The following is a 27,527-nucleotide window of genomic DNA, read 5'->3' as shown; positions in this document are numbered from 1 at the left end:
AGCAGTCCTCTTCCACCTGGCTCTGTGTGGTGCCTTCTGCATCAGGGACACTGAGGCATCTGCTCAACACTTCCTCACCTATCCCCCTCCCCCCCAACCCCTGAAAAAAACACAACCCAGTAATGACACAGATGGCTAACTAAGGACTTTATTTCAAACAAAAATTAAAAAGTTGAGAGTTCTTTCCCCGGATGTGGGGGAGGGATCAGGCCAAGGAATCCCCTGTGGCTAGGCTGATCCCCTCATCCACAGGAGGGGTCCCAGTCCTTCCCGCCCTTGACCCCGGGACTGGGAACCACCACGCGTGCAGGACCCTACATCAGAGCCAGCCGCTAGGAGGGGACAGAGGCAGGCAGCAGCACAGCCAAAGGGCAACCACAGGAGTCCTAAGTACCAAGAACCTACTGTCCCCACCCTCCCCCCTTCCTGGGGCCCAGAACACAGCAAGGATGGCCTAAGGGAAGAACCTTGTGGACCCTGGTGAGGAGCAGAAAGGCCCCAGTGTCCCTCCCATCTGTCGCCTCTCCTCCAGAGGGGGAGGGCATCGAGTCCTGCAGTTTCCTGCAGTTTGTCGGGTGGGGAGGTCCTGGCAGGTCTGGGCCCTGCCGCTGCTGGCACTCCCACTCCCAGCAAGCTCTACAGTTACCACATGATCCTCTGTATTTCTTGCCTTCCATTTCCCATGGGCGGGCGGGGCTTCCTCCCGGGAGGGTCCCCCACCCCTGCTGGCCCGGTTCACATGATGCCATTGGTGAGGTACTGGAAGCCGTCGTAGAGCTTGGTGGTGATGGACCGCATGCTGCCGTCCACCATCTGCTCCACCAGCAGCTGAAGCTGCTCCTCGGTCATGCTCATGTGGAAGCGCTCTTTCAGGTTGCGGATGGTGCTGGAGCCGTGGAAGCAAGGCAGCTGAGAGCCTGGGGGAGTGGCGAGGGCGCGGGTCATGGGCTGTCTGCCGAGGCCCTCCCCTCCCACTTCAGCACCTTCCCTGGCTGCAGACACAGTTCTGCCTGGGAAGGGGAGTTCCGTCTTGAGCCCATCTGCACCCCACACTCCTCAGGCCCTCCAGGTGCTGCATGAGGGCAGAAGGGGAGAGGACCAGCACCATCTCGCCAAGGGCGGGACCCAGAGGGAAGGCTGGGGAGAGGGTCTGGGGAACGGGCCCTGAGCTGGGCACTTATCTGGTCGCAGGCCAATGCCTATGCTACGTCTGACACTCACAGATGATCTGGGCCACCGTCATCACGGGGCCAGACGGGGACGCTCCTGAGCAACGGCGACAACCTGTGGGGTGGGGGCAGGGGCGGGGAGGAGGAGGACACTGGCAGCTTAGCCCAGTGTGCACTGCAGCCTTGAGAAGGGAGATGGGAGACAGGGCCCAGAAGAGCTGGGAGAGGAGGGATCTGGGACAGGAGGGCGAGGTGGCCAGGAGATGGCTCCGTGGGAGCGGATCAAGAGGAGAGCCGAGGGAATACTTCCAGCTCAGCAGGAGAGGGCAGTGTTGGGACAGGGAAGGGGCCTAGGGACAGGGCAGTGTGTGGTCAAGGGCCAGCAGGGGGGAAAGTGGTGACCAGAAACACATGGGGTGGCAAAGAGAAGAGCCAGAGACATGGAAGGAAACAAGCTAAGGCAGACAAGGGACAGGAGACAGGGAGGGACGCTGTTCTTTCCCTGAGTGTGCCTAGAGGGTGGTTTCTGTGGCCTGTGCACCACACCCCGCATACCCTCCCACCTCCCCTCCAGCTCTATCAGGAATCAGGAGGAATGTCCCAAAGGAAGAATGGCACTAGATCATGGGAGCTGGAAACCCTCTGGGAGGACCCCCCCACCCCCGTCTTGAGGTGGAATCCACTTTTTGGAAGTTCCATGCTCCAGGGCCCCAATATGAGTGGGAACCCTGAGGCACTATGGGCACTGCCCTGTCCCCAAACATATGGCCTCTTCCCAGCCCACCTTGCTGCATGATCTCGACGATCTGTACCACTTTGTCCATGTGCTTTCGAGCAGCAATCAGCCCCTGCAGCATCAGCATCTTGTAGTAGTTGAACATGTCGCCATCCAGGCCCCCCATCACCTGTGAAGGGACACTTGTGTGTGCACAGGGCTCAGTGTCCTATAAGCCGGCCAGGACCCCCTCCGTCGGGGCAGACACGCCAAACTCCATGACTTCCCCGCTCTCTTATCAGGCAGGAAGCCTCCCAGGACATCCAGCCTCACCCTGACTTGCTGCCATTTCTGTTGTTTGTCCCTAATTTGGGGGGAGCCCATAGCTCCCTCTCCCAAGACAGAGAAAGGACACAGTGAGGCACCTCTCCTTCCTGACTCACGTCCACAAACTCTGTGGTCAGCTTAAAGGCTGACGTCTCAAAGCCCAGGTTTCGGGGTGAGCTGGACAGGATGAAGCCAAAGTCGATGTGGATGATGTGGCCTTCTGCATCCAAAAGGATGTTTCCATTGTGTCTGAGGAGGGGGCAGAGGAGAGAAAGAGGCAGTAGTAAGTCTGACTGAGGTGGGAGCCTCAAGATGCAACACACTGGCCACGTGATACCAGGCAGGGGCACCTCCTGCCACGTTTCTTGCTGCTTAGAACTCTGGGCCCAACCTCCTAGGACCTAAAGCTAACAGCGGAAAGAAGGGAAATCAGAAAAGTAAACTGCTATCAAAGGCCGTGGAATCTGAAATTGTATTATGATTATTTTTGAAATTGCATTAACAACTGAAAACAGTTTAAGAATATCCCCATTTTCCAAAAATCATGCTTCTGGCACCCAAACTGATCCCAAATAGAGCACCTGGAGGCAAGGAAAGGTCTCTAGCTCCAGCCAGCTGTCTCAGAGGCCAAGCCCTCTGCTCAGTGGGAGGCCTCTAGTCAGAACATACTTTACCTGTATTTTCATGGTAATTCCTGTCAGCCCCTTGCAGAGCAGAGCCCCACTATAAGAGCACAGGCTGAGCGGAGTGTACGTGTAAAATAGCGTGGGGCTCTGAGCAGGAGATTCTAACTACATGGTAAGATCACTAACGTTAAAAGAAAAAAAATCTCCGGAGACAATTATTACAAGCTAGCTGCAGGAAGAAGAGTTAGAGGGAGAGAAATCCCAGGTCTCCGTGATCCCCCCAAAATGGCCAGCAGAAGGAGGAACAGTTAGCATGCCAAGCATGTGAGCCCGGCCCATTCAGCCTAACTGACCCTCTCAGTGTCAACAGAGGCTTTGGCAGGCTAAGAGCTCCTAGTCTGGAGCCCCCTTCTCTAGGTCTGGTGTGACTGGCTAAAAAAGGGGAGAGAGGGGGAGCCAGTCCCACCTCAGTCCTTCCCCCTTGGGGAAAGCATTACAAATTTAGCAATACAGGCAGTCTTGGGAGTGAGAAGGGTTTTAGATGTCCTAGTCCAACCTTTCATTGTACAGGTGAGGAAACAGAGGCTCCAAGAGAAGGGACTTTCATGCCCAAGGCCCCATGGCTATGGAGGGGAGGCTTCTCTCAAATGCTGGAATCCACTCCGCTGCAAGGTGGTCCGGGGCTCTCCGCAGCAGTTGAGATCTTACATCTGATTCTACATGGTTCACTGTCACCACTTCTCTCCAGTGGCTGATCCATTCACAGATTGATGACATCTGCTCTTTATTTTACAAGGCTTATCAGCTGCCTGACCCCTCACCCTCTTTAAAGGATGATCTCTACTCTTCCAAACACACTAGTTTCCTACAGGAAAGCTCAAAGGCCTGACTAGCACCTGCGCGCCTGCCACCCCCACTTAATCCGGGGCTCAGCTCCAGGCTCTCTGGGCCTTGGGTTCAAAATCCTACTTCTTCAGGGATAGTCTAAAGCTTGCAACCAAAATCCTTACAAATAATCACATTTCCCGTTGGCCTGTGCATGCAGAGCCTCTGCTGGGTTCCTTTGTAGGGCTGGCTGGGTCCTGAAAGCTCCTGGACCCTCATTTCCCTTGGGGGAAGCGCCTGCCTCACAAGGTTTTCGTTGGCTTTTAATACGAGAATGCCAGGCCATGACAGGTACTTAACAGATGTGAGATTTCTGTTAAACATCCCGTTAGTCAGATCTTCACACACTGCCATGTTACCGGGAGCCCTAGGAGCTCAGGCCACTGCACACCTGTCTTTCCAGGAGGCTGCCCTCTATCTAGTGAGAGGTACAACTCACAGGAACATTCAGGGTGCTGACCTTGAGTCACTCACTGTCCGGAGACAGACTCTCTAAGACTTTCTCAGGGGTAACTATCTCTGTACAACACGTCGTTCACCTATACGTGAAGTCAGACCTCACAAAGTTCAATGTGATATTGAAAGAAATGACCACTCTGGGGGAAACAACAGACACTTACAAGCTTTGGAAGTCATGTGTTGGAACAAGAAAGGGAGTATGGGGCTGGGAGGTAAAACTTTGTGTCCACCATGTCCCTCACATGCATCTTGTCTCCTGCTCTCGGTCACCGTCGCCACCACCCTCAGGCCGGGACTCAGTACCTCTTGCTTTGTTGCTGAAGACCCGGATGAGTCCAGCCTCACCCTCAGCGCCACAGGGGCGGTCACCAAACGGTCACTGAACACAGACTGGACCCTGTCACTCCTGTGCCTGCAGACTGAGGCTCCTGGGCCTCACAAGGGAGGCCCTCCGACCTGGCCTCGGCTTACCTGCGGTGCCTTCTGCTCCCTCTGCCAGGCAGCGTGGCCCCGGCTTTCAGCACACTGGGCTGGTCCCTCTCCTGGAGAGTCCCTGCCCCACAGTGCCCTCTAGCCTCGTCCTCCTCATCCTTCAAGACACTGCCTGCTCAATCTCTTGCTCCTCCCCTAGGTCCTTCAGGTCTCCGCCTCTGTATCCTAGTACTTGTCAGTCTGCCTCCCTGCTGAACCCGCCCGCAAACACGTCGCTGCTTCAACTGTGCTGTTCGTTCCACTTTGACATCTAGGCAACAGGAGGCGGGGAAGAGTGAGAACACGCATGAAGGCCTGAGGTTAGGATGAGGAGTTCACCCACCTGTCCTTCACTTGTAGCAGGTAGCAGACCAAGCAGTAGCCAGCACAACTTTGCACAAAATTGCGCTGGGCACTGAGGAATGCCTCAGTGGTATAACTGCCGTGCTCCTGCAGGAAGTAATCGAGCAAGGAGAGCTGTGACTGCTTCTTCACCTGGTGAATGGACACAGCGTTGACCACTGGTTCAATCATGCCGCTGTCGGCCGAAATCACAAGGATCTTGTATGGCTTGATCCACAGGGGCACTCGCTCCTGTTCCCAAATGGACTGTGAGGAGACACAGAGGCATGCGACTATCATCTTTCCAAACTGGGGGAGGAGGTTAAAATCCCCCTCTGACCTCAACCTTGGACAGTCCCCATGGTTTTGGATTCTGGATCATCAAGTGAGTAAAAAACCCACTGATCCCACTGAGGACCAGGGAGGTTTGAAAGAAGTCTAGGGCCCGACAATACACAGGGAGGTATGTGAGAAAAGCATCGGATAGATAGAAAGCCCCAAAAAGGCAAAGAAAGGATTTAGGTGCAGAAAAGCCCTCCCTAGAAAATGACAATATTTTCAGAAAGAACTGGATGAAATAGGCGAAGCTGCTTGCAGGCGACCAATTCAAAGGTTCAGGGGATCGACAGCACACTGCAAACCACCTGCCACAGGCCAGTTCGGAGACTAAAGGACAAACCCAGCCCCCAAAGTTCAGGGATCACAGCAGACACGGGCCACGAAAAGGCCACGAGGGGTCATTGTGGAGCTGTTCCCATGGTTGTACTTCCTGGGGAAGTGCACTGGGGAAGGAGCACCGGCTCAAGTTGTGTCTGCATCCAAGTTAGCCCCAGGCAGAAAGCTGGGCCCCAGCAAGCGCCCTGTGGGACAACCTGCACGCTCACCTCAGCTGGCTCTTCACCTTTGTCCCCCCTGCCCCTTCTTACCTGCAATTGCTTCAACACCTGGAAGGCCAGGAGCTCCTGCCGAAGATCATCCCCACACTTGACAATGACTGACAGGAGCCGCCAATTGGGGAGGTGGCCATAGGGGGAGCCTTCTCTGATCCGCCTGTGAAAAAAGAGGCAAAAGCAAAAGGTGATGCCAGGAGAGGACAGACATTGCTTCTGCCCGAAGTCCAGATCAAACTCCCCACAAGGCAAGGACTCAGAAGCCTGGGAGCCTGATGGTTTGGGAGAGGCTGATGGACAAGACAGGGGGTGTGGTGAGTCCCGGGTCGCCTGCAAGCTCTGGGAGGGCCTAGAGATCACTCCCACCTGACTCACCTTACTTTCTCCTGCCAGGGCTCTTTGAGAGCAACTGCAGAAGGGTCTTCTGGGTCTCGTCTGAAGGCTGTGGGGGTATGAGCCAGCTGCTCCGAGAGCCGCCGTCTAGCAGGAAGAAACTATATCATTTGCTTGGAGGAGACACCCCAGAGCCTCACGTCCCTGTCAATGCCGGAATTTCCTGTACTCTTTCCTTGACTCCGGGCACACAGAGCTAGAAACCTGGGCTGAGAGTGTTGCTAACCTGGTGGTTTCTAATCATGTTGCAATGCAGGTTACCAGGCCCCATTCCTCCACCGAGACTCTGAGTCAGATCAGGTGTGGCTCTGGCATCTGTGTTTCCAGCAAGCTCTCCTCCCCTCTCCCTTGATTCTGACACGTGTAGTCCTCAGACTGGGTCCGAGAAACGCTGTTCTAATTCCTTCCTCTGGTGCTTTCACCCCTTTGGAGTCCTCTTAAAATGTAACGTCCTTCTGCGGTAGCCCAATAATTTCTCAACCTGCACCTTCACTGCCTCAAGTTTTGTGGTCTCAGAACAAGGATAGAGTAAGGAGAGAGAAGAGGGAAAGACAGGCTGACACACAGGAAGGGGACAGAGACAGGCAGTGCCTGAGAGGGAGGAAGAACAAGGGGCAGGGTGGTGGCCTGGCCATACCGGATGTCCCCTGCTGCTATAAACACAGGCTCCTTGCTCTCCTGGCTGGTGATGCTGTCCACAGAGAACTGGGAGATGTTATCACAGCTGTTGGTGTGCACTTCAGGGAGCTGAGAGAGGAGGGGACCACAAGTCAGAAGTGCCAAGCACAGGCCTCGCTTCTGTCATCTACTCCTCCAGCCACTCTGCCTGCTTGCTGCCTCTGTGTCACAATCACCCCACCACCTTATGGATGCTGTTCCAAAAAGACTGCCCTGGTTCCATGCCATCCTCGCCACCTGGACCCCAAATGCCTAGGCACTCACACAGGCCTTACAGCAGTGTTTCTCCAGGCGTGGACTCTACCTGCATCAGAATTGCCTGGAATGCTGCTAAAACACAGACTCCTATTTCCTGCCATCAGTCTGAAGTAGAATTACTGGGAATGGGATCTGGAAGTCTGAACTTTTAACAAGTTCTCAGAAGACCCCAAGTGTGCTCAAGTTTGCACAGCCCCGCCACAACGGCCACAGAAAGCTGGACTTCGGGCCTTCTACTAGGTGTTGTCCACAGCTTCGGCCTCATTCTCCCTTAGGAGAGAACAGAGCCTCTCCCGACTAGTCGCCTCTGACCATTTCTTCAGTCTCAGCCATTCAGTCTTATTTCCCCATCTCTCTCAAATACAAATTATTCTACCAGACCCCAGGGTCCACAGCAAGGTCTTTCCCTTCTCCTTCCTTCGCAGTGGATCCCTTCTCCTCAACTCCACTCGGCACTTACTGCACACTGCCCTGTTATATATCCTAAACAAAAATTTTCCCCTTAGATGTCTGTGTCCAGTCTCCCTAATTGGACTGTAAGCTCAAGGACAGAGAGTCTGTCTTCACAAAATGAAATGTGGTTGTGTCACAGTCCTCCATAAAATGTGGCTCTGGCTCCGCACGAGAGTCCAAGTTTCTTTCCATGGTTGATAGGATCCTTCCTACAACCGGGCCCATGCCAACCTCTCCAGCCTCCTTCTTCACCACTTCTCACCCACACCACACATCACAGTCACACACAATGTCCTTCAGTTCCTCAACCGGGCCGAGCTCTCTTGTCCTCCAGCCTTTGCACATTTGCTACTCCCTCTGCCAGGAGTGCTCCGTCCAGTAAATTCCTACCCATCTTCAGGCCCCCATTGACCTATTACTTCCTTAGGAAATCATCTGAGGTGTGCCCAGGCCCAAGTCTGTAGTAAGTCCTACCTCTACCCTCAGGTGCTCCCGTTAACGCCCTGCCCTCTGCAGCACAACTGGGGTCTCGCCGGACTACAGCTACCTGCTGACTGGTCTTGTCGTCTGTCTTTTGAGGTCATAACTCCTTGCAGGCAGGGGCCATTGTGCTCACTAGCACACAGTACTCAAGGTTGGCACAAAGAAGGCCCATAAATATTTCTTGAATGAATGAATGTATGACTTATCATTCTCTGCTTCCATAAGACAGCTTTATATAGCAAATGTTCAATAAATACTCTTTTCCCTCACTCCCTTGGGCTTAGGAATTCATCCTTATATTTAACCTAAATTCCTTCAGCAGGAAAACGAGCTCCACCTGAATATTCCAGACTAGCTCTGTCCAGAGCCTTTCCCCTCATCCCCGTTACTACCTAGCTCATTCGTATGGGCACTTGCCTCAGCCTGCCTCTCAGGGTGTGTGGTCCTGTCTCAAATATAACGAAAGCTCCTGGAGAACGGGTGCTGGGCCCCAGTACCACCTCCTGGGAGCTCCCTCACCTCCACCTGCAGCTCGCCGATGTCATCCACCGACCAGGCCTCGTCATCGTTGTCATAGTTGGGCACGGTGCTGAAGCTGCCTGCCCGCTGCTCATGGGTGATACCGCATTCGGGCAGGTTCTCCACGGACCGTGTGCTCCGAATTCGGTTCTCAGGTATCCGGGCGGGGACGTTGGTGGTGTCAAAGTTTTCACATTCGAGGACTTCCACATAGATCAGGTAGGGTGCCTGGCAGGGTGGGGTGCAGTGGGTGTGAGACCAGTATTTGCCACTTAGCTCCACCATCATCTCCCAAATCTCCCCTCTGCTAACACTGTCCTTCTAGCTGCCCACTCCTAGCTCCAACCCTTGCCTGTCAGTCCCTTGACACTGTGAACACGACATTCAGGGCAGGAACTTGTCCTGCGAACACGCATTTCAAGAATTTGCGTGAGAGCATACACAGGTTTTTGTTTTTTTTTTTTTTTAATGTTTTAGCTGAGGGGCGCCTGCTGGCTCAGTTGGAAGAGCATGTGACTCTTGGATCTTAGGGTTGTGGGTTTGAGCTCCATGTTGGGTGTAGAGATTACTTCAAAATGAAATTTTTAAAAATAAATGAATGAATGAATGAATGAATGAATGAATGTTTCAGCTGAGCTCCCACATGTACAGATGATGCACTTAGGCAAAACTATTGATTATCACCATCAAAGAGGCCTGGAAGCCTCTGGGGGCTTGTCCTAAAGATAGACAAAGAGACTGGGGAAAAGCTGGGTGCTGTTCCAAGCAGGGTTCTAATCCTCAATACTTCCGAAAAAGCCGAACCTTAGTACTCGTTCCAATCAGCACACAAGTTCAGCTAATTCTCTCCAACGTGTGTCTGGCATCCTTCTCTCTCCTCCCTGCCCACTCTGATGAGAGAAGGTCTTAGAAACAAGAGATTTCTCTACTCCCACTGTCACTGTGCCTGGAAAGCCTAAGAGTTAAAGATGAGCTGGAAGGAGGTTGGAGAGCAACTCTCTCCTGACCATGGGAAGAGGAGGACTAGAAAGATTAGGCCTCTCTGGGACCAGAAAAAAGGCCCAAGAAGGGGGACAAGATGGCCCCAGGATCACAACAGCACTGAGGTAAAGTCAAGATTGACAGGCGCACATGAACCGTGAAGGAGTCCAGGATGTTGGTGCAGCATATCTGGGCATATACACAAACCTGGACAACCATGGGAGAAGAGTCAAATGTAGGGATGGGTTTGGGCCAGAGTCCACCTACCTTGTCCTTGGAGTTGAGGACAACAGCCTGGGTGTGGGGCACTCGGACCACGTGGTGGTCAAAGCCAGCAGTGGGCAGCCAGACTCGAGCAGGGAGCTTATGGTTGAGCAGGGAGAGCTCTGAGATCAGCCGCTGTGTTTTCTGCTCTTTGGTGGGGAGTGTGGCCAGCCGCTTGCCAATTGCCATCAGGGACTTGATAAATTCTCGCTCAGGAGCCAGTCTGACGGGCTATAGGGGGTTGGGGTGAAGTAAAAGACAGTGAAGAGACCATAGAAAAAAGTGGGCCACCCACTCAGTCACTCCTGGCCGTGCAGGCCAGGGATCCCCATGTCTGAACCCTAGGGAAAGAGCTACCTTTCAGCACTGGTAGCAGATCCCACCACTCCACCCCAGACAACCTGAGCTGGGAGTACATAGAAAAGCCAGCCCACTCCTCCACAGGCTGATTCTTGGGTGGGAGGAGGGCATGAATGTGGGTCACTGGGAGGCACCCCTCTTCTCTTGGCCCTGAGTTCCTTAGGAACTGTCCCAAGGTTTCAAGATGGGTGGAGCGGACGGAGAGAAGAGCTGATTACACCTGACATGCTTCACTCGGCTCAAGGTTCTTGGGCTGAGTCTCTGCTGCAGGGCTCTGCCAGAGCCCACACGGCTAGGGAGGGGAGCTCTGAGTCACTATGTCCCCTTGCAAAGAAGGAGGACTTACACCATTCAAATGACTTCTGTTACCTTCCATGGCATCCCCCTGGTCCATCCCACGGTCTCTTACAAGGGGTCATTGCACATGCAGGGGATGAGGAGGAGATGGGAGTAGACTTTGCATTAATGAAGGAACAATCTATGGGGACAGAAAAAGGAGATGGAGGGAGGGAGGTGCGGGGAGGTGGGTGGAGAAAGCAATAGCTCCTTTCAGCCCTTGCCAAGGGCCCTGAAGGCCTGTCTCTTTCAGTGGTTCTTCCTTAGGTCCTCTTCCCCCTTCTCAGGGACTAGCGTCCCCTTATTAGCTCCCTGCTGTGGGCCTGGCTCCGCAGGCTGGGTACTTCGTCATTCTCAGAAAGGGCAAAGTCTGCCTGGGGAGGGAGGTGGGAGTAGGAGGAAAGATGGACACAAAGAAGGGCTCTTTTCCCAGTCCAAGTCCTTCTATCATAAGGGCACTTTATCAAGGTAGCCAACCAGCAGCCCCATCCCAGCTTCCCTCAGCTATGTAAGAACAGTATCTTCTCTTCTGGTAGAAACAGTATTTCACTCACCAGGCCTTTTTCTCCCTCTCTGTGGGTCCTGTTTAGTTTCCTGAGAATTGAGAATTTCTACCCTCACTCCCTTACACTGCAAAGAAGAGCTTCTTTTGAAAGCTGGGCAGTACCAGGCCCATCTCTGCATGTGCAAAGGGCCAGGGTTCAAAGGAACAGCTCATCTCTCAGCCTCTGCCCCACAGAGGGGCTGGCTCAGGGCTCCACACAATAATGAAACAGGGTATCAGAACCAATCAGGGTTGCTCTGGGAAACAGGGTTGAAAAGAGATAAAGACAGAAAGAGAGCAGAACTGGGCTTCTGTGGCCCCTGGAAATATCACAGGGGCCCATGGAGAAAGCAAAAGAAAGGATGAGGAAATTTGGAGACTCACTCCTTCATTCATCCTGATCCCCTAATCCATCCACTCAGGTGGCAAATGGTCACTGTTCCAAGGACTCTCCACCCCAACCAATTCAGAGTCATCTTAGATTAGAAAAGGCAGAATTCCTTCCCATCCTCCAATCAGCATTTGGGTCGGGGGCCCCTACATTCCTTGAGTATGTTGGAGATGTGACCCCAGGCCTCGAAAGAGGCTCTGCCACATGGGAGGAGATAGGAATCATGATTGAAAGGAAATCAGCACAGAACGGAGAAAATTGACTGGGTAGATAAATCAAAAAGAAAATGTAAAAAAATCATCCAAACTCCCAGAGGGTCCAGCATTTCCTCTCACGTCTCTGCCCAGCAACAAGGTCCAAGACCCTGTGGGATCAGAGGGTCACGGGGTTAGTCCAGAGGGAACAAGAAAGGAGAATGCAGATTAAGGAACCTCCTGGCAGTGAGCTGGGAAAGGGAAGAACTCAGTCCTGGAAGAAAGGTGGTTGAAGCTAAAAAAGAAAACCAGCTGTGGGGAGGTAAAACTTTCCTTCAGGCCAAATCCTGTTTGCTTTTGGAGTCTGCTCCCCCAGCACAGGGGCTAGCATTTATAGAAGGGCTGAATAAATATTTGATGGTCTGATGGCAGAAGCCATAGGGAAAGGGTTCTGGGTGGGGAAACAGGATCCTGGGGGTTTCTGCCAAACAGTTCTTGGCGTGAATCCAGGGGTAAATTCTACCTCTCTCCCAGCTGTTTTCTCTAGAGACCCAGGAACAGGGGCTGAGTCATGTTGCATCCCAGGTGCATCTGGGAGAAGGCCCCACCTGGACTCAGGGTACTAGAGGCAAAGGACGAGGGATTCCTCCAGGCTGGGGAGGCCGGGTGGGAGGGGCGGTTCTCCCAGGAAAAAAAGGCACCTTTTAACTCCAGCCTTGGCCTGGGGACTCAGAAGACCTGGGGACGGAGAGGAAATGCGGCCACAGGGGGAGCCTGCCACCCAGTCCCAGCCTGGCCCCACTTACGGAACTGAATGAATTATCAATACTCTCGGTGCTGGAGGAGAGCTCCTGGGAAAGGGCCAGAGGGCAAAGGGAGGAGGAGGGGCAGGGAGGGAGGGGAGAGAGACAAAGGCAAAGAATTTAGCTCCAACCTGGATCATAACAGCTTCTCTTGTGATCTCTACCTTGCTGCTTTAACAGGAGAAAGTCAACCCAGAAACACCACTTGCCCCAATACTTGACACTTGTGGGAGACACTGGAAGGCTGCTAGCTCAGACCTTTGTAAAAGAAGGGTTGAAGAGACAGAGGGCCTGTGCTTTTCACTTTCTTCCCTTCTCTCCTTGCCTGAACCCAGCTCTCCCTCTAACATCTGGGTGCCTCAGGGCGGTAACTGCCCTGGCAAGCTGCCTGCTTTCTCTTCGTCCACTCAGTCCACTCATGCGCTCCCACCCAGAGTCTTCTCTGTGGAAACCACCACAAAGGGACTGAATGTAACAAGCTGTGTGGCCCCCATACTGGAAAGCCCGCATTCCTCCAGCTTCTTGGAAACAGCAAGGAGGAAGGAGAAAAGCTAAATTTTCAGTGTCAAGGGTGTCTCCTCTCCAATCAGCCTCATTATCACCCTGGGAAGACCAGTCCCAACACTGAAGCAGGTGACAAGGGACACTCCAGAGCCATGAGCATGACACCTCGGGGCTAGATGCTGCTGGGCATAAAGGAGGGGATGACTCTATCTACCAAACCTCTGCAGGCTTCCTATCAGGTTATTTCATGCCCCACTCAATAAATTACAATTCTTGGACCCAAGTTGGGGAGCTGGCCCTAGCTGCATCCACCTGAGAAAACTGAGCAGCTGGGTAGCAGCCATCCAGGTCCCAGGTGAGGGGATTTGTCTAAACCTCACCCTGTGTCTTACTGGTGTCTAGAGCAAATCAGGGGAAAGGGCTAGTGGTCAAACTCTCCTCCAGCGGCTCTGTTGCAGCTCACGCACAGACCCATCCTGAGTTCTGTCCGCCAAGGTCAGGGCAGGGAGAAAGGGGCAATACCTGTGCACCAACCTGCAGGAGGGCAGGGGCCTGGCCTTAGGAGACAAAGCCCTGGGAGGTCCCGGGGCAGGAGGGCAGTGGTCACTGAGCTTCTACTTTGCAATCAGGATGTCAAGCATCTACTTAATTCCACCATGGTTTACATTCTCTTCTAGCTGGAGGTCCTACAGGCAGATCATTCCTTGAAGGATCTGGGGAGAAGGGCACTTTGAGGGAGAAGGCAAGCCAAACACTCTCCCAAGGCAACAACTCCTCTGCTTTGGGTAGGTAGGCAGAGGTGGGAGGGAGAGCTGAGGCAGTGAGGAGGATGCCAGAGTCTGTTCTGACTTAGTGGCTCAATTTCTACCTATGAGCTGTCTGGGGAAGAAACAGCAGGCAGAATATTGGCTCCGTGAGCAACGCTCCAGCTGAGTCTTCCACAGACGGGCCCTGTCTGACTCATTAACAGCCCTGGGGGAAGGGAGGTATATCTGTCCTACTCTGTAGGCTTGAGTCACTCATACTGAGTCAGCTCCAGGACAAAAGCTGAGGCCAAGAAGCTGACATCACACCGCATCAGACTGGAAGGCCCACCGGGGTTTCCAGTGTGACACGCAGCAGATTTCTCTGTACAAAGGTTGCAGTCCTGAAAAGACAAAGCTCATCTACTAGGACTGTCATTGTGTGGGGACGGGGTGTGGAGTGGGGGTGGTACCTAAATCATCTCTGCTCCCTGGGCCCCTACTCTAGGTCAGAATGTCCAGCATTTTGGTTACAAATGGGAAGGAAATCCACCTGAGCAGGGTCCTCTGGTTAGGCTGACAAAAACTGCTTTGAAGCGGTGCGTCCTCGGGGCTGAAATGGTGAGGGGTGGGAGAAATCCACGCTAGAGCCCTTGGCTGCTGTGGCCCAGAGTGGAAAAGACCCATCATTAGAGGAAAACAGAACCCTGTGTGACATCTGGGGAGGGGAAGACTGCAGGGAGACTCCGGGCAGGGGGACAGCTAGACCAGCAGCCCCAGGGCCGCCTCTTGTGCGGCCTCACTTTACTCTCCAGAGCTTCTCTTTAGATAATTTCGTGCTTTGTTTAGTAAGCTGGTGACTTCCTCCTTATACGCAGGAGACAGCTTTTCAAGAGAGTCATGACCTCCACCAAAAAACTGTTAGAACTGATGAATTCAGTGAAGTTTCATGAAACAAAATCGGGAGTCCCACACTAAATGGTCTCTCCGATAATGGGGTCTCAACATTCCAAGTTCCTGGAGGGACAGGCCGTACTTTATCCTCCAGCCCCCACTGCCTCTGGCACTGGACACTCTGCACACTGTACAACCTCATTTGTTGAGTGAATGAATGTTGCATAACAGGGGAGGAGGAGGAGGAGGCAAACCCATTCCCTTGGTATTGGGCCTTGACAGATGTATCCTCAAATTGACAAAGGGGTTTGGAGAGACCTCTGTGCCAGACGCCAGTGCTTGGACCCGTAGAGATATTCATGTTTATTCTCTCACTCCTGCTCTCACGTTTCCTAAGAACGCACAGTGGGTTCAGGTATCTCATTCTGCCAGCATCAGATAACCCAGGAATGCCTAGGGATGGGGTATCTCCTTCCTTTCCTGGATCCAGTGACCCACGATAAGGTGCCAGGTTGGAAAGAATGGCAGCCAGAGAAGCCATCCCAGAGGATTTAACAGAATACCTAGGTCTCAGAGTCATTCATGATTGCATCTTGGGAAGGAGTTAGAACCAAGGAAGAGAGATCAAGGACCAGCACAGAGTAGCCCTGAGGCCTCAGCTTTTCTGATCCTAAGATGAGGACCATCAAATGCACACAGAGAAAAGCCACGCCTGATAGGAGGCACCAAGGGGCTCACTTCCAGCTGCTCACACACACACTGCTGTGGGCCTGAGCCCAAGAGGAGGAGCTCCCAAACCCTTCATGACCATAGTCCCACCAGATCAAAATGATTCTTCTTGTTCTGTAACAACTTCCCTTCATGATTCTGAACTTCCCTGCCAAGCTCAACCAGAAAAGGAAATGGTCCATTTTGGTTCTGAGAACAGTTGAGCTCTTCTGCCTGTGCACGGAACTGTGGAAATCTAGATGGCTAAGGCCTAGGCCATTCTTCCCCAGGTGGACTCTGACAGCTGAGGGCCTAGGAAAACGGATGCTGAGAAGTAAGCAAGATGGCCTGGCTGAATGATGGAGGAGTACCAGCTGTGAACTGAGGCCTGGCTGAGCAGCCCTGGGCAAATCACCTCGCCTCTCTAAACCTGTCTCCCCAATGGTAAAATAATCCCCATCTCTTAGGACTTTGTGAGGATGAAACGTAAAGTACCTGGCATGATGCTTGGCACATAATAGATGCTCAATAAATGTTAGCTCTGTTGGCTTCACGATTATTAAACTATCATAACAAAATCCCAAAATTCCAGAAAGCAGGCTCTGTAGTCTCTGTCCCTCCTGCTTTCTCCCTTCCTTAGTCACTCTGATTCAAAGAAGCTGAAAGAAGTCTCACTGTATCAAAACCGTGGGTGGGTTATGTGCCCCACAGGGGCACATGCCAGCACCATGGCTATATGCATTTTCCAACAAGTGCAAATTCCTTGTTCTTTTCTCCCTTCTTTCGTAGGCTGGGCTGGCAGCCAGGATGAGAGCCGGGATGGTGGTGAGTCAGAAGGGGGTACTGGAGCACCATTGTCTGGCTGGGACACCAGGTCACTGACACTTGGTTGTCCCCTGGCAACTTCCCAAGCTATCTGTCCAGACATGGGATGGCAGTTGGGCATAACCTACTGATGTGCTTATCTCCTCCCTGCTCTGGGTCCTAAACTGGACACCCCCAGCTGTTCCTGCAGCCTTCTCCTCTTTCCAGCCTTCAAGTCTCTGACAAGCCTCTGGGCATGCCCAAGATTTACTCCACACCAAGACTACTTCCCTCTTCCCTTTGTGCTTCTCCCAAATGCAAAGTGAAAGATCCCAGCAAGACATCCCTTCTCTGGAGGAAAGGCAGGCACAAGGGCATTCTGCAGATGCCTCAGTAACAGGGAATAAACCTTACTCTTAAGTCGACAAAAAGCAGGATCACTGGAGTGGGGCAGAGGGATTATGAGGAGGAGGGACCAGGAGAATGAAGCTAAGGCTGTATTTAACACGCCTTCCCTCCAGCACACACACCATCCCTTTTCCTCCCCTATGGCTGCTGCTCTGAGAGGTTCTGGTAGATACCCCAGGTATCTATCAAGTCAGGGTGGGAGGGGTCTCTGCCACAGTTCTCAGTAAACAGTTAATGGAAAGGCAGGGAAGTTGAGTAAAAACACCCGGGCAGAGTCAGGAGTGTCAGTCTTGCTATTAGCTATATGACCTGAGGGAGGTCACTTTATCTCTCTGGGTCTCTGAGTTCTTCCTTTGTAAAATGAGGCAGTTGGAATACATGAATCCTAAGGTCTTTTTCCACTCTGACATCCCATGCTTTTATCAGTGAAATGAAACAGAGGGAAGGAGAGAAAAGGACAGAGGAACTGTATGTCAGACATCCTGTCTCCATGCCACCTTGCCCCACTGCCCCTTCCAGGCATTTTACCTCATCCTCATTCTCCACTTTGGGGTTGCTGGCTGTTCGTTTCAGGTTGCTGCTGAGGCTTATGCTGGCGGTGGCATCAGACTTAGAGCGCTGGTGAGTCCTTTTAGAGGGAGATAGCCCCATGTCAGGTGCTGGGCTCAGAGAGGGCAGCTCCCTCTTCCGGTGAGCTGGCTTCAGCTCATCTGAGAGGATCAGCTTCCGGAGCTTGGTCCCACGGGAGTGTCGCTGAGTGGAAATGTGCATGTCTGAAGAGTAGGCCCCGAGCAGCAGGGCGCACTGGAGGGAAAAGTTAATGCTCTGGCGGCAACGGTGGACGATGTAGGGCTTGATGGCATCACCCACATCCTCATCCATGTGGATGTACATGTTAAGCAACTGAGGCAGATAGAAATCCACATCCTCATTGCGAAAGCAGAAGAGCCGGTTGCCAATGTAGGCTTGTACTCCAGGCTCCTTGGAGTTGTACAGGTAGGAAATGGCCATGGAGATGTCGAACAGTTTGGACTCAAACAGCCTCAGGAGCCAGGACTGTCTGGCTGAGTTGTTCTGCCGCCGCTTCCTTGCTCCCTTGGCTGTGCCTGAGGCCACAGTGGCCCCCATTTCATCTTCTTCCTCCCTTATCTGGGAAGGTGGATCATCCAGGCAACGGATCGCACTGTCCAAAATATCTCCATTGACCAGCTCCAGTGGGGTGCCTGTGCTAGAGACGGCCACGCCTCCACGCAAAAGCTTGACTTGCTCCAGCACCTCCTGGCAGGCCTTCTGAGCCACCTCGCAGTCAATCACCGATAGTTCCCCAACCCCCTCCGTGATGACGCCTAGCAAGGAGCCCCCGTTATTCCCTGGTGGGCCAGGAGTGGGCTCAGAAATTGGCTTCAGAGGGGCAGGTTCCACCACCATGTCTCCCATGGCCACAGCCAGACTTCGAGCTTCCAAGCTAGAGGAGGAAGGAGAAAGGAACAGAAAGGGAGACACATACACACCAGTTAGTGGTGGCATCCTTGGGTCTTCCTTTGCCCACCATGAAACCTTCCCAGGCCCCTCCTTTTTTTGTCTTCCTGGACTTCTTCAAAATCAGACGACAAACCATCTCCCATGGAGCCTCCCCTTCCTACCTCTATGGCTGATCACATTACTCTTCCTTCCTTCTGCACTTAGCTACTCGGCTTAGCCTCTGTTCCTACCTTGTATTTGCAAAATGTTGCTTTACATGTTATGTTTGTATAGGTGTATACATTCTGCAGATAGACTGGGAAGCAATTCTCGTCTTACTCCCTTGTCTCTAACTCTTCAAATGTTTTTCTATCTTTGTGCTCTTTCTGGGTCTTCCCTGACATGCCTGCCCATAACCTTTTTCTTTTCTTCTTTAATCTGTTATTTCCTTACTCATATAACACTCCATACACAGGTCCTAAGCATCTCACCTTTATTTAGTATCAAAGTCTTCATATATTTTTCTAATCACAGATACTTTACCTTCTCTTTAGACTCAAAGTTCCAAGGAATAGGGCCAGCAAATAATATCCAGGCTTCACTTAGAAGAAAACAGCTCTAAAACAACCATCATCAACTCTGCAGAAGTGTGTCATTTCTCTGCTTGTCCGACTTGATGACACCTTCTCTCTTTCTCTAGTGCTGTGGTAGCTGAAGTAAAGTGGAAAGACTCCTGAACTTGGAGTCAAATAGGCTGGGATGGGATTCAAGATCCTGGCTCTGCCATTATGAAATGTGTAATCTTATGCAAACCATCTATTTTCTGAGTTTCAGTTTCCTCAACTGGAAAATGGGAAAAACATCTATTTCTCATTGTTACTGTGTGGAATAACTTCATGTGTGTAGAAGAATCTAGCACAGTTCCTGGCACACATTAGCAGTCAATAAATATTAGGTGACTCCCAATCACCTAACAGGCTAGTAAACAGTGTACATGCATGCAAGTGTGTGTGCGCGCACGCATATACTGTAAGGAAAGTGAACTTGAGTTACACTCGTTGTCTGAGAATCCTCCAAAACATTTATGACAGCTCTCTCTTACCCCGACACTACTTTCCCCATTATCACACACACACTTCAAGAACTGGAAGGGCTGAGAGAAAAAAAAGAACTCGGGCCAGAGCTCATGGGTCTATAACATGCAAACTACAGGGAGGAACAGGAATCACATCACCAAGAAACCCTCTCTGGAGTGACAAAAGCCACTGGTCTCCTAGAACGGTTCTTCAGAGCCTCACCGAATCCACATCAGAAGAGTTAGTGCACAACTGAAGGAAATTTCAAAACGGGGACTGGGAGAGGCACATTGTTAATGTCAGCTCAACCCAGCTCCAGAGTCTGACTGTAGTAAGCAATGGGCTCAGAGGCCTCTTCATGAAAACACAGAGTGAATCTAAGATAAACTCAAGAGCATGAGCAAGAGGAAGGCAGAATCTACCGTAGAGCTGGAATGCAGGTAATTTCCAACTATTAGTGACATCACCTGGATGCTTGTGAATCTGGGGACATAGGACTTTGGGTAGGTGAAAAGAGGCTCAAGATACAAATTCTCTGATCACACTGAGAAGCCCCATTTTCCACTGCCACCCTCCCAGGGCCTCTTCTTGAACCTCTAAAACATTAAAAGTCAAAGCTATTCTGCTCTGCCAATACTCTTATAGCCCAGCTCCCTGCCTCCCAGCAGTCCCCACTGAAGTCTTGCTGGAAGACAGATGAGGAACACTTCTGTTCTCAGAGATCACCAAAAAAGGCTTCTTCGGTTTATCTTTCTCCCAACTGTCAAACAAGAAGTTCCCATCCCTGAATTTAATTTCTCCGATGCAGCTTGAGCTCGGAATCAGTAAAAATTTGGCAACTTGTTCATTATCTCTCCTAAAATTGGGCAGCATCCTCTGAATAGCAGAACCAGCATGGCTGCCTAGGTGGATCTGTCCCTACTCACAGCTTTAGGTGACACAGGAGTCATAAGGAAGTTTCATCTCCCCTTGCCACACCTTTGCAGGGTTCTCTGAGCAGAGGGTCATTCTAACTCAACTGAGACCACTACCTTTTAGGTCTGCTGAAAAACTCACATGACAGCTTCAACTGTTTTATGCAACTAACTTTGTTTCCTCAATCTGTCTATGCGTGCCACATCTTTCCCCTTCCCTGTATTCCAGAGACTTCCAAGTCACCAAAAGCTCCTAAAATCCACTTTTCAAAACTTCTGAGAGATGTGAAGTTCAGACAATCTCCCACATTTAGCACCACAGACCTCACCAGGATCTGCAGCAGATGCCTGCCCACATTGATCACAATTGGGATTGTTACTGGCACCAGCAAGGGAGGTAAGCCTGCCATTATTATTTTTTTTTAATCCCAGGGCTCAGCCAGGAATCCCACATCACAGTACTCAGGGGACTCCTCACTGAACAGATCCCCCATCTAGCAGTCTTTATTCCCTAGGGAACCAGACAGTGTCATGAGGTGCAGGAAAACTGGATTCTTCTCCTATGTAGGAGGCTTTGCCACTAGAAACTACCAAACTGGAGGTGGACCTCCCTGGCCTCTTTGAGCCTCAGGGATTGCCTGCATCTGAAGCAAGTCATGGGGGGAAGGAGGTGTTGAGTTGCCAATTTAGACAATAAGAAACAGGAAAAGGATTTTCTAAAATCTAAATCTTGATATGGTCTTCAACATCAATTCATTCCTTTTCAAAAGCAAAGACAATATAGCTTTGGTAAGTAACCATTCTAAAGAAAGGGAAAGGACTAGAAAGCTAAAGAAGAAACGAAGAAACAGGTCCTGTATTCATCACCCTTCCCCTTGTAAAATAATTAGAAAAAAGAGGGGTGCCTGGGTGATTCAGTCTGCTGAGCATCTGACTTGATTTCAGCTCAGGTCACGATCCCAGGGTCATGGGATCAAGCGCTGAGTCAGACTCCATGCTGAGAATGGCCTCTTAAGGTTCTCTCTCCCTCTTCCCCTCTCACTTGCATGCTCTCTCTCTCTCAAAAGAGAGAGAGAGAGAGAGAGAATAAGCAAAAAGAGAAGAAAATCCAAATCTTTAGTATCAAATGGCCCCTATGCTCTCAAAGATGTTCAAACAACTGAGCCCCACATTTCACACTGGGAATCTAAACTGTCCTTCCAATTAGATAAAGGGAACTGAAAATGCCTCCCCTGCCGCAGTCTAGCAGCTGGCTTCTAGGCACTGCGATGGGAGTGGGGGGTGTTAAAAACTGACTGGGCTCCACAGCTTACTGTCTGGGCAATGTAGGGAATCCTCATCTGAGCGTCAGGCGGCCGTTCAGGGCAGAGCGCAGCAGGAGCAGACAGAAAAGCTATACATGCATGTGTTCTATGTGACCTAGGATTTAAGTAAATGTCTGCAAAACCTCTAGGGGGAGGGGATGTTTAACCTGGTTTCCCACCTCTCAAAAGATTCCAAGCAACAACCTTCCACCCCTGTACTGGTCTCCATTAAAGGCCTTCCTGGATTGGCCTCTGCTAGGATAGGAGCTAAAAAGCCCCAAATCAATCCTCTAACCCAGTTAACCACCATTCCCTTCTTGGGGGAATAGATAAATATGGATTGGTTCAAACCAAACCTCATGTTTTTACACGTTCCTGTATTTTCATAGAATAGTCTTAAGAGAACATCTGAATTTCCAAGCAGGTTGGCAAGCTCAATTTCCCTCCCTTTGAGATGGATCATGTGAGTTAGAAAAAAAGGTAGTGAAGCCACTATCTTAATCCTACAAGGTGAGTAGCTAAAAGGGACTGTTACAGGGGCGCCTGGGGGGGCTCAGTCGGTTAAACGTCCAACTTCAGCTCAGGTCATGATCTCGCGGTTCGTGGGCTTGAACCCCATGTCGGGCTCTGTGCTAACAGCTCAGAGCCTGAAGCCTGCTTCGTATTGTGTCCCCCCCCACCTCTCTGTCCCTCCCCTGTCCATACTGTCTCTCTCTCAAAAATAAATAAAACATTAAAAAAGTAGAGACCCTTACAAGTTCATGGAAAAGAAAGGGAGGGTCACATATGTTATTTATAGTTACGCAGGCTTCTAATAAATAAAAGTGACAATTATATAAACGAGAAGTGCAAATCCTCTAAAGTTCAATCGTCTTTTGTTACAATTAATAAATCAAGAAATAGAGGCACAGGCATTTTATCCAATGCTACAGTGCTAACCTTCAGAAACAAATATTGTGATAATGAAGACATTAAAGGAATAGGAGTAGGGATGAATGGAAAGGAACTGTTGATCTCATCATAAAAGTGCCACCGGATTTGTTACCCAGTATATGTTTGCCTTTGATAATAATTTTTCAAACATTTATTTATTTACATATTTATTTAAATGTTTATTTAGAGAGGGAGCTCATGAGTGTGGGGGGAGGGGTAGAGAGAAAGAATCCCAAGCAGGCTCCACACTGTTAGTGCAGGGCTTGATCCCACAAACCATGAGATCATGAGCTGAACCAAAATTAAGAGTCAGATGCTTAATCAACTGAGCCACTCAGGCACCCCTAAGATTTTATATTTTTAAGTAATATCTATACCCAATGTGGGGCTTGAACTTACAAGCATGAGGTCAAGAGGTATATTCCACCAGCTGAGCCAGCCAGGCGCCCCACCTTTGATAGTAATTTTTAAAAAGAGGTTGCTCTTCCAAAGAGACTCCACATAACCCTAGGCTGCCTGTTGTGCTGTTGAGAAGTTTCTTCTTATATCTTAAAGTCTAACTCAAACCTTCCTTTAAGAAGGTCTCTGCTCATCTTTCCCCCTTGACCTCAATGGATAAGGTAGAGACTGAGTACTATTTTTCCCCTCTAGAAACTCCGGGCTGAACAGTCAAGCAGGCTCAGGCCCTAGCAGGAACCAGGTAAGTGCTTCCCCAAGGCCCCAGTGGGGAGTTGGTATCAGGGAAGAGGGCATTCTCAAGCTACCAGCAGGAGGGTAGGGAGGGCAGTGGTCGCAGGGTAGTTAAGTCAATACTGAATCAGGCTGAGAAGTCTCTGTGCAGGGCCATGGGAGCTGGTGTAGGCAGATTCCAGCCAGACAGTCCAAGCCAGCTCTGGGAGCCCCTGCTGAAAGAGACAGATGGCAAAGAAAGTAACCTGTGCACTCACCTCTCTCTGAACTGTTACTCCCTGTTGCAAGCCCCAAATGTGCTTGGACTAGGCCCTGTCTTGTCTCCTGCCAATTGCTGAAAGGTTCCACCCAAACTTCTTCCCCAAATCAAAGAATTTCAATCTGCTGCTTTGGATGGCGTTTGGCAAACATGTTCTCATGAGGCGTGGACGCAGCTCTGAGAATGAAGCAGGGAAGCTAGGGGAAACAGGATTTCTCTTTGGGGGTATTTGAAAAGAGTGAAAGTCCTCCTAAAAGGGGAGATGAGGAGGCTGTGCTCTGGCTCAGGAGCAAGGAGGGAGACCAGGAAGAAGGGGGAAGAGGAAGCATGATTACTTTCAGACAGCCTAGAGTCGGAAGATGAATGGAACTTCACCAGCCCTCTTCACTGTCATAGGCCGGGAGACATGGACACAGGGAGTACGTTTCCAAGTTCTTCTCCAGCCATCTCCCTCCAAGGGCTTTCCCACAAACATACTTCCCACCTATAAAATTTGGATTATGGACCAAGTCCATGAGGAACAGCAGAGGTGGTCAGTAATTTCATGCAGTGGGGCAAAAAAGCAAGGCAAACAGAGGAGTCAGGCCTGGAGCTTGTCTTTCAAACGGACTTATCACCACAGCTGGCAACTAGAAAGACCCAACAGAGAGACCACAATGAAGGAAAAGTCTCAGGTCAGCTAAGCCACTACTAATAAATGCCTTTTGTCTGAGAAACCCAAAATGTTCTGTAAACAAATAAACCAAGTCTAATTTTCCCCTAACCCACATCCTACAAATAGCCTATTACACACCAATGCCCACAGAGTGGGCCATTCTCCCCAAAAGGTCACTCTAGAGGTCAAGTGAGGAAGTCATATGCTGAACCCAGGAATCCTGATTCTGAATGTACAACCTTTTTCTAATGTCTCATGTTCCTTTTCCCAGTTACCTCCCAACCCCACCCCAGGCCTAAGCTCTTATAGAATCAAACAAAACTATTCCAGTAAGCCACAGACAGTAAACTGATTCCTGGATCTGGACAGGGGTGGGAAGACACTCTACTCTGTGATGCCTTAAAGACAAGCCTAAAATTAAGTAATCCAGAACAAAATTTCTCACAACCTCATTCAGTCTCCATGCAGGCCTGTTCATCCCTCCTAGTGGCTGTTCCTGAGTAGTCAACAAAGTGTAATCTGATAGGGACTTCTTCAAAACTTGCCCCATCCTTCAGAAACACCCTTCTGTCCAGAAAAGCCTGAGTGAGACAGCTGAGGCTCCCCCTCCTCCCAACACATTTTATCTCAGTTCAAGGTTTAGCTGATCCTTAAATAAGTGGTATGTAAAGATGAAGAATGTGACAGAGAGCACATGAAGACCACATGGAAAACAAAATCAAGTGTCACAAGGATCAGAAAAATCCTTGAAATTCGAGGCAGAAGGTGTCAAAGTTGGAAATCCCGAATGGGAAGGGGCGCTGTCAGATCTTTTCTCTTCTATAGGAACAAACCTCCAGAGGTTGGGGGTTTGAGGAGGGATGAAAGGGAAGCTAAAGAAAGTTACAGGGCTCATAAAGCACTCTAGAGAAGAAGGGTAAGAATTAAGGTCAAAGTACAATGCAAATGGTACTTTGGGAATGCGGCTGAGGGCCTGAGATTCCTTAAGGAGAGAGAAGAGACAATTCTTGAAAGCCAGGAGCTGGGTGGGTGGCAGTGAGGTAATGGAATCAGAAACAGAGGAAGAGGGCCACGGGGAAGTGGAACCCAGTGCTGGGGCTGCACGAACACATCGGAGAAAAGGGGCAAAATAGGAAAGGGGATGAAGGCGGAGGCTGTGGGAAAGGTTTGGGGCGGGAACACAGATGACGAGGAAGGGCAAACAAGGGTGGGCATTACAAGAGGTGTCCTGATGTGGAAAGGGTTCATGATTTAATAGAAAATAACTCGGGACAGAGGCAACAGGGACGGGGGGGGGGGGGGGGGGTCCCCGGGGCAGAGGGAGGAGCTAAACAGAAGAGGAAGCCAAAAAAGCATAAGAGGACCTTAGGCTTGAGGGAAAAGAGTGGAGAAGACACTCGGGGTGCAGCTGCCACCAGGACGTCAGTTTTGTAGTTGAACCCAGATGTGGGGGCGGGGAGAGGCTGTGCGGGACAGGGTGGGAGAGGGCCCCCCCACCCCCACTCACAAGGGCCAGGGGGACTCACGGGGTAGGAGTCGCTTACCTCCGGGAGAACCCCGCAGAGGGGGTGCGGGCGGTCGGGGTCGGGCTGCCGACACCGCCGCCTCAGCAGCAGCGGCCGCTCCCGGGTTCCATTGGCCGCCTGCGCTTCCCTGACAGCGGCCGCGGCGGCTGAGCCAGGCCCCGGCTTCGGGGCTGCCCTCGGCGCCGCCTGAGGGGGCCTTCGCGCTGCCTCAAGTTCGACCGAGCCGCACAGCCTCCTCTTCCTCCCTCCACAAAAGCAAGACCAAAAATAAGAGACAGATAATAAATAAAATCCCAGCAGGGCTCGAGTCTTCTCGTGAGTCCCAGCAGCTCTTCGTGGGATGTGCCTTCCTGGTTCTTCGATGCTCAGGACCCTACCAATCCCATAGCAATCTAAGGAGTCGGCTGAGCTGCCTGCAACATGCCTGTTCAGAAATAGAAAAGGGGGCGGGGAAGAGGCCTTTGAAAGCAGAAGAGGGAGAAGACGAAGGGAGGAGCCTACGGGGGGGAGGAGGGGTCAATCTTCCAAAGGCTAGGAGGTAGTGTGTGCCAGGCTGGGTAACCGAAAAGGTCGTAAAAGTTACTGGATAAGGGACCGGGCTCCCGCCCTAGAGGAGAGAAGAGCAGGCAAGCAGGCGGGTGCGGATGACCTGTTAGAAAGGAAGTACAGACATATCGGGTATTTCCATAAGTATCTGAGCATGCAAATTATATGTAAATAAGTCCTTTTGCGTTAGCCACCGAGTTACCGTAATTGCTCTCAGTGGCTTTTCCCCCTCCCCTGTTCCACATGACTCTCTTAGTAAATCAGACCGTGGGATACACGCAGGGGACCCAGCCGGAGGAGGAGAAAGAGAAAGGGCGGGCGGGGAAGATAGTCACCCTCAACACCCTTTTCCAATTCATCTTTAAGGAAGCTTCCAAGATTACGCCCCTTGTCGCTTCGGAAATGGCGCGATCCAATCGCGTCAATCTTATCGCCGTTACGGGCGCGACTCGAGGCCGCGATTCTGCCTCCGAGGTCACCACCTGCCTGGGTCCTTTGGCCTCCAGCCTCCGGACGTTGATCTCTCCAGGGAGGGGCTGGACGGGCCTAAATTGGGAGAGGTGAGTGATCATAACCCCTCTTTCCAAACCAAACCATATATGCAGCTAAACAAATAAAAACGCGCCCTGCAATGGACCTCTGGTGTTGGTTTTGTATATTGTCAATATTGATTGATTTGATTGGGAGCCCTTTCTCTCAGAACCTCAGTCCTAGTCTCGCTGGGACATTCGACGTTGAGGCTAGATTTCTGAAGCTAGCCCTGATCTTGGATGCCACCTTCCCTGCCACTTAAAGGGTGTTTGATTTGGGGGGACTGAAGTAACCGCTTTGAACCTCAGTTTCTAGGTCTGTAAAGTGGATACAGGAATTTTAACACTTCACAGGCTTTGTGAGGATTAAAAGGTATAGATTACTACCATGGTACTATATATTACTGTTATTTGGACAACTATATAGGATAATGAAAGAAAAGAGGGTCATTGCTTCTGTGTTTAATAGGGAAGCAGAATAAAGAGCAGTCACTTTAAAATACCTATGTAAAACATGCAATGCAGTATGTACAAAAGTAGAACAAATGGGCCATCCAATTGCTGAAGGAACATAGAGGAGTCTGATGAATTAATATGGAAGGCCTAGCCACTCAGTATTATGAACAAATGAATGGAAGACTTCTCAAAAAACACTATAAGCCAGGTCTCAGAAGAGATATTGGACATGATCCAGCAGAACAAAAAAGGAGAGAGCATTCTGAAGACTAAAAAATTGTATGGTGAAGAATAGAGATGGGAATTTGCTTGAGGGCAAGCTGATAAACTTGGTTAAAGCAGGAGTACAGTTATGAAAGATGACCGGAGAAAGAGGACAAGAGTGCCATAGATAGTTTAAATTTGTCACCACTGGTCTGGAGGAGAGAATCACCAACCCACCTGTTAGGTCCTGCAACTCTTGGCCAGCTCCCAATCAGCTGTCAGGCAAGGGTCAAGAGGTGATGATCCTGCTTTAGCCTAGAGTTTAAAATGTCATACATCCCTCCCTTCCAGTGGATAGGATTCCAAAGGGC

The 27,527-nt window shown here is 50.9% G+C and overlaps 1 protein-coding gene across 4 annotated transcripts; it reads right to left on the bottom strand.

Annotated features, from left to right (window-relative positions):
• Positions 1-132: 132 nt before the first annotated feature.
• PI4KB (phosphatidylinositol 4-kinase beta) lies at positions 133-26,052 on the bottom strand. Of its 4 annotated transcripts, XM_047847806.1 has the most exons (13): positions 25,439-26,052; positions 17,131-18,067; positions 12,545-12,589; positions 9,917-10,144; positions 8,669-8,896; positions 6,915-7,024; positions 6,260-6,364; positions 5,921-6,044; positions 4,996-5,261; positions 2,328-2,460; positions 1,954-2,074; positions 1,222-1,284; positions 133-917 (listed from the first exon to the last, which is right to left on the bottom strand). In XM_047847806.1, the coding sequence occupies exons 2-13, from the start codon at positions 18,037-18,039 to the stop codon at positions 736-738; spliced, it is 2,514 nt and encodes an 837-aa protein (XP_047703762.1). In that variant the 5' UTR covers positions 18,040-18,067; positions 25,439-26,052; the 3' UTR covers positions 133-735. The 4 variants fall into 4 exon arrangements, with proteins under 4 accessions (XP_047703762.1, XP_047703764.1, XP_047703763.1 ...); XM_047847808.1 differs by lacking the exon at positions 1,222-1,284 and having other exon boundaries at positions 25,439-26,018; XM_047847807.1 differs by lacking the exon at positions 12,545-12,589 and having other exon boundaries at positions 25,439-25,996.
• Positions 26,053-27,527: the final 1,475 nt, after the last annotated feature.

The sequence above is a fragment of the Prionailurus viverrinus genome, unplaced genomic scaffold (genome assembly GCF_022837055.1).
Source record: "Prionailurus viverrinus isolate Anna unplaced genomic scaffold, UM_Priviv_1.0 scaffold_50, whole genome shotgun sequence".
In the NCBI taxonomy this organism is placed as follows: domain Eukaryota; kingdom Metazoa; phylum Chordata; class Mammalia; order Carnivora; family Felidae; genus Prionailurus; species Prionailurus viverrinus.
This window is presented reverse-complemented; position numbering and strand designations above follow the sequence as displayed.